General features: G+C 37.4%; 1 protein-coding gene across 2 annotated transcripts in view; it reads left to right on the top strand.

Annotated features, from left to right (window-relative positions):
* BRWD1 (bromodomain and WD repeat domain containing 1) overlaps nt 1–6,569 on the top strand; it is a 152,913-nt gene that overhangs the window by 128,682 nt on the left and 17,662 nt on the right. For both annotated transcript variants that reach the window (XM_045284556.1, XM_030888683.2), the window contains one exon: nt 5,705–5,931. In XM_045284556.1, the coding sequence (XP_045140491.1) occupies nt 5,705–5,931 (227 nt within the window). The remainder of the gene's footprint in view (nt 1–5,704; nt 5,932–6,569) is intronic.

Raw genomic sequence — 6,569 nt, 5'->3', positions numbered from 1 at the left:
CCATTGTTTTCTCCTCCAGATTGTTTATCCCACCTATCTTATCTAGATAGACCTGCAGAGATAATAACATGCACAAAAACAAGACAGAGCAAAGCAAAGCCAAACAACAAAACAAAACAACGATCAAAAAAGAAAAGCCTGTAAATAGTTCTAGGTCTCTTTGTTGACCTTTAGAAGTGCTTTCTGGTCGAGTCTGATGGAATGCCACGGCCTGGCCCCAAGCTCTATTTTTGGTACTCCCTTGGGATTCATTGCTCTGTTCCCTTTTCTGTTCTGTTGCACACCCTTAGTGTTTTGCCTCAGTGTGATGGGGTCAGATGGGGTGCAATTCCCACACTGTATCTCCAGTGTTGTCCCCTGTAGGGGTATAGGTCAGTCAGGGATATTGTGTCTCGTAGAGGGGCCGGCCATATGGTCTTCTCTGTGCATTGGTTGCTCTGAGCAGGGATATCATCCTCAAGGCTTGTTGGGCCAGGATGTGCTCTACTCTCTCTTCCTCCCCCTTCATTTGTTTCTATGTGTACCTCTCCCTGAGCTTTAATTTCATTGCTGTCCTCTGAAATAAATTATTCTGAGGGGAGGGGCAGATGTCCACATAGTTGGGATTGGGGCCGGCCCCTCAGACCTCTCCACTGGTTCCCTACTCCATGCTGGTATGTTGCATTCGTATCTTGGAGCACCGGGTTGAAGTTTGGTCCCTTTTTCCCTGTGGAGATATAAATACCCTCCCTTATCTTTATGATGCTCCTCCTGCAACTGGGCAGTGTGGAATTTCCCTCCTAATAACTCTCCTGCACTGAATTCTGCAGAGTCCCTCTGGTATGTGTTACTCAGTCGCCATCTTCCCGGAAGTCTCTCACTTTTATTTTAATTTTTTTTTTACTGACTATAATGTGTTTCAGTGTGGATATCTTGGATATTATTTTACTTTAGGTTATCAATTTTCGTGAATCTGCTGATCAATGGTTTAGGAAAACTTCACCATTATTTCTTGAAGCCTTTTTTTGCCCATTTCTTTTTTTCCCTATCATGAAGATTTCCATCACAAATAAGCTGTAGCACATATTAATTTCTGGCTTATGCCAGCTCACATCTATTGTTAGGCTCCTCTACTCAATAGTTATTTCAGTTACCTTATATTTCAACTCTAGGCTTTTATTTTGACTCATTTTTTATCATTCCCATCTCCTTATCAGTAATCTCTCTTTGCTGAGTCATTCTCATTATGTTGTTTTTTAGGTGTCTTCGTGTTAATTCTGGCTCACTTCCCAATACTGTGCCATCCTCATAACTATTACTGTGTTTGAGCCCATTCTTGTAGCAACTGTGCCAGGCCAATGGGAAATGATGGACTCTTCCTCTAGAGAAAGGCTTTCTTCTTTCTGCCTTCCTAAAGAGTTAACAGTTTCAGAAACTCACAGGGGCAGTTCTATATCTTGTAGGGTTGCGATGATTCAGCTTTGACTTGATGGCTTGTTTTAATTTTTGATCACTTTCAATTTTTCTAGATTCATACTTCTATATTCCATGTTTTTTCTTCTTTTTTTTTTTCAGTGAGCAAGTGAGGCTGTGAGTCAATGAGTGAGTGAGAGAGTGAGTGAATGTGCCAGTGAGTGAGAGTGAGACAGTGAGTGAGTGAGAGACGGTGAGCAAGTGAAGCAGTGAGTGAGTGAGTGAGACAGTGAGTGAGTGAGACAGTGAGTGAGTGAGACAGTCAGTGAGTGAGTGAGACAGTCAGTGAGACGAGTGAGGCAGTGAGCAAGTGAAGCAGTGAGTGAGTGAGTCAGTGAGTGAGTATCCATGTTTTATTGTTAATGGATGTTTGTAACTGTATCTTCTCCTATTGAGCTCTGCCCCATCTTCTCATCTTGAAGGTCCTGAAAGGTTTGCTTTATCCAGGTCTTTATATTTGATTTTTTCCTTGAGTAGGCAATTCTTCCCCAGTTGTATTTTCAGTGCCTTCCAACCTGTGGGGCTTATCGCCTGGCACTTTATCTGACAATATTATGCTGCGATTCATGAGTTTTTTAGTGGTTATTTTGAAGTAAACAGCTTATTCATTATTCCTGCTATATCAGCGGTTCTCAACCTGTGGGTCGCAACCCCTTTGGGGGTTGCACGACCCTTTCACAGGGGTCACCTAAGACCATCAGAAAACATGTATTTCCAGTGGTCTTAGGAACCAAGACACTGCTCCTCTATCCGTCTCCAGGTGGGTCCGCCCACATGCAGATATGCCCACATAGGAATACCAGGCATGAAGACTATCACCCATGCTACCCTATGCTTGAAGACAAAATTTCATTTATTTGTAATTAGAAATAAGTATTTCACAATATATAATTACATGTTGTTTTGTAATTAATCACTGCTTTAATTATGTTCAATTTGTAACAATGAAAGTACATCCTGCACATCAGATATTTACATTACAATTCATAACAGTAGCAAAATTACAGTTATGAAGTAGCAACGAAAGTAATTTTATGGTTGAGGGTCACCACAACACAAGGAACTGTATTGAAGGGTCGTGGCATTAGGAAGGTTGAGAACCACTGTACTATATCTTAGCCTGAAAGCTTCCCAGATACTTGTCCACTATGGGTGATCCTTTAAGTCTTTGAAATACCAGTGGCACTATCTTTAAGTATCAGAGCAACAAGTAAGCAACCACGGTGTGACAATCTGAATGATTAATGATGGATTTTCATCAAACTGTTAAGTGTTTTTTAAGCATAGTTTCTTTTAGTTCTTTGTACATTTTTTTAAATAAATGATTTAAATGTTTTTTCTTTTCTGTGTCTAACATCAAGCTCTCCTGCATCTGTTAACAGTGTGTGCAGGCTGCATGTTCTTATTTGTTTACATCTCTAGTTATTTTGTTGAATTCTGGAAATAGTAAATGGAATAATGTGTTAAAAACGTGTTTATAGTGACTGAGGATCCTGATTCTCTCCCTCCCCCCCCCCCAACTTGGGGGTGGTGGTGTTCATAGTCATTGCTATTTTGCTATTGCCATTTCTGGAATAATTCTGTAGACCCTAACTAACTTCCTACAGTGTTCATCAATTGTTTGTTTTTGTTTTCTCATTGAAATTTATTTTGTTTTTGTTGTTCAGCCTGTTTTTCAAGTTGTCTTTCTTGGGCCAGTGTGTGTGTTAATGAGCAATAGCTCTGTTAACACCGTGACAGTAAAGTTTCGGTCTTTTTCTAAGAGGTTTGGTGATGAGATTGGACACGTACTCAAGTTTAGGCAGTGCACACATTTGCCTGGGGTTTCACTTTCTACTTGCGTCTCAAGGTTCTTGACTCATTGCTTTCCACTTGGTTATTGTATGCCTCTTAGTTAATATTTAGTGTTCTGAAATGGTGGTTTTTAATTTTGCTTTTTTGGGTGAGAGGGTTTGGTGATGTCTCTTTCCTTTCCCCCATGCCTAAAAGAGCAGCAGTGCCTTATTACCTGGGTAATTGGGTAGTTAGCTGGGTTGCCAGACAAACTTAAAGTACTCAGTAAATGAATCAATTCTGCTTAGTTTTCAACTTGTAATTCAAGTACATAAATTACACATTATTCAAGTTTTTTCCTCAGAGAAGTTTTTTTAAGCTTTCCATATTGAAATAATCTCAGCAGTATAGAAAAGTGCCATGAATACCTCATATACTCTATGTATAGAACAAGATCATTAAGATCATATATGTTCCAGTCACACATTTAAATTTACACAATTAATACAAGAATAGCCCTAAATTACTTTTTTTTTTTTCATTTCCCTTTAATCCAGAACCCATCTTGGATTACCGTATATACTCGAGTATAAGCCCCGACTGTCATCCGAGGCACCTAATTTTACCACAAAAAAGGCATTAAAAATGTGCTGAAAAACTCGGCTTATACACGGGTATATACAATATATGTTGCATTTATTGACTATGTATTTAGTTTTTTTAAAATACAGATTAGATTTTAGAATTTTTTTTCATCTTGTCTGACATTTTTGATGAGTGCAGTGCAGTTATTTTGTAGAATAATTGTCTGTTTAGGTTTGGCTCTCGTATAGGTTTAAATTTTTTTTTTTTAAACCACCACTGCTGATTCAGAGTGGGGAGTAACAATTCAGAGGGACAGGATAAAAAAGGATTGTTTTGACAGTGTTATTTTAATTACTGTTGAAAAGCAAGTTTATGATAAAAGCATATACCTTTTATCTTTATGTATGTTCCTTGATATTAATGGCAATGAAAAATTCCAATATAACACACATGAGATTTGTTTCTATATAGTATAAGTATTTCCCAAATATATAATGCTACCTCTGAGGGGGCACAAGGATTATCCAGGGGGCTGAAAAAGTAGATACTTCTATATTATCCTGAATTGTGGAATGTAGTACAACATTTTTTGATTGCTGGGAGGATGCTGAGTTATTGTTATTTTCAAAAAAGCAGGATGACCAAGTAAGTTTAGGAATCTTTGATATAGAGGGTAATTGTTTGACAGAGTTATGTTATCTCTGAACTTGACTTTATATATATATATATATTTTTTTTTTTTCTTTTTTCTTTAAATGTGGTAGGGGGAAAGACATTGTTTTAATAAGAAGATTTGTAACTTATACCTAAAGATTATCTTGTCTTAACCTATGCTTTCCTCATTACCCTTGGCTCAGAAGGCCAACCATGATGAACTGGCATTTAAGTATAAACAGTTTAGTTTTTGAAAAGTTTATTCTGATCACTTAAAGTTAATTTATTTTATTTTCTGTTCACCTTTTTACCTTTCATTAGATTTAGGTGGTTTCTCCTCATAGTTTTATAATGCCTAGATAAAAATTAGATAAATAGCTGCCATTGAATCAACTTTGATCATGGTGTTGATATTGTATAACAGAAGGAAACATTTCCTAGTGCTGTGTCATTCTTAATGATTGCCTGCATGTCCAATTCCATTGTTTGGCTATTCTGTCAAATCCACTGTACTGATGGTTTTCTTTGCCCTTACTACTCTGTTGTATCTGCACACAATGATTACATTATACATTTTTTTCCAGCCATACCCTCTGCCTGTGAGGTACTTTGTAGCATTCCATTGCTGATTTTTTGTATAGTTTTCTGTAAAGATATTGCCTTAGCACATTTACCAAGCGCTTGGTTGGCCAAAAGCACACAAAAAAGTATTAATGTGTGCAACTGTGGTAAAAACAAAGTATTTCACCAAACACAGTATTTTTCACTAGTGTTTGATCTGATGTGTCAAAAGCTGGTCAGTTGGATAATGCTGTATTGTGATAACCTAAGGTCTCTATTTTAATTTCCAGAAAAATTTCTGGTGGGTCTTTTATTCTTCTGATAATTGTATTTTTGTAAAACTGTGCCTCCTGGAAACTGAATTTGTAATATGAATGAATGTCTGTATTATATAAATGCTGGCTCCTTTGACATTCACATTTGAACCTAGAGTCTTCCGTGGTTTTAGTTTCATTACTAGAATCATTCACTATTTCAAATTTAAATAAAATAAAAATTTTACAACAGAATATTAATAATATAATTAATTTCATAGTAGGATGTTAGTGAAATGTTTAATGTCTTGATTATAAAATTATTTTCACATTAAAAATTGTGCACTTTGAAAAAAAATTGTGCACTTTGACTTAATTGTTCTCTCTGAAATTTATTAAAAAGTGTTTTTTGTTTGTTTGACCAGAAATGTCAGGCAGAAGCGGGCAAAATCTCAGACAAGAGTAATTGCTGAGTTGGTAGATTCTCCTACCCCGTCTACCTCAAGTAGGGCTGCTTATTCTGCAAGCCACAAGAGAAGTGCTAGCATCTCTTCAGCCATTACTTCTGGTGACTCCTCAGATTCAGCTGGATCATTGGAAAAAAGGAGAAGAAATAGAACTGTAACACTCACCACAGGTTCTACATTATCTGGTAAGAAATGACATTTTACTAGTTACTATGGGTTTAGAGAAAGACACACAAAACAGTTGGCTTTGACAAGGAAGGAGAAAAACAGGTAATAAACCTGGAACAATTAGAATGTATTTGACGAACACTGTGGGTTTTTTGGATATGATACAGCCACATTTCATGCAGTTTTGAATTTCACATTATATAAGATATTATAAATGTTCTTCACTCTGCTGTTGCCATATTTGACATAAAATAATAATTATATGAGCTCTACCACCACTTGTCTATCAAGTTGTCGTACTGTGATGGCTTGTGTGTTGCTTTGATGCTGGAAGCTTTGTCACTATTATTTTAAATACCAGCAGGGTCGCCCAAAGTGAATAAGCTTTAGTGGAACTTTCAGACCAAGAACAGACAATGAAGAAGGACTCAGCTTCCCAGTTCCGAGGAGGAAGCCACTGAAAACTTTATGCAGAGCTTTGAAGCATTTTCAGAAATTGAAAGCCCAAAACAGGGAGGGTGGAGGGAGAGTGGGTAGGAAAGAGGGAACCAATTGCATGGAACTGTGTGTGGCCTCCTCCCTGGGGGACGGACAACCGAAAAGTGGATGAAGGGAGACGTCGGACAGGGCAAGATATGACAAAATACCCATTTAT

Source organism: Echinops telfairi, unplaced genomic scaffold (genome assembly GCF_000313985.2).
Source record: "Echinops telfairi isolate 266 unplaced genomic scaffold, ASM31398v2 ScPeMD7_7469;HRSCAF=8507_0, whole genome shotgun sequence".
Taxonomy (NCBI): domain Eukaryota; kingdom Metazoa; phylum Chordata; class Mammalia; order Afrosoricida; family Tenrecidae; genus Echinops; species Echinops telfairi.
This window is presented reverse-complemented; position numbering and strand designations above follow the sequence as displayed.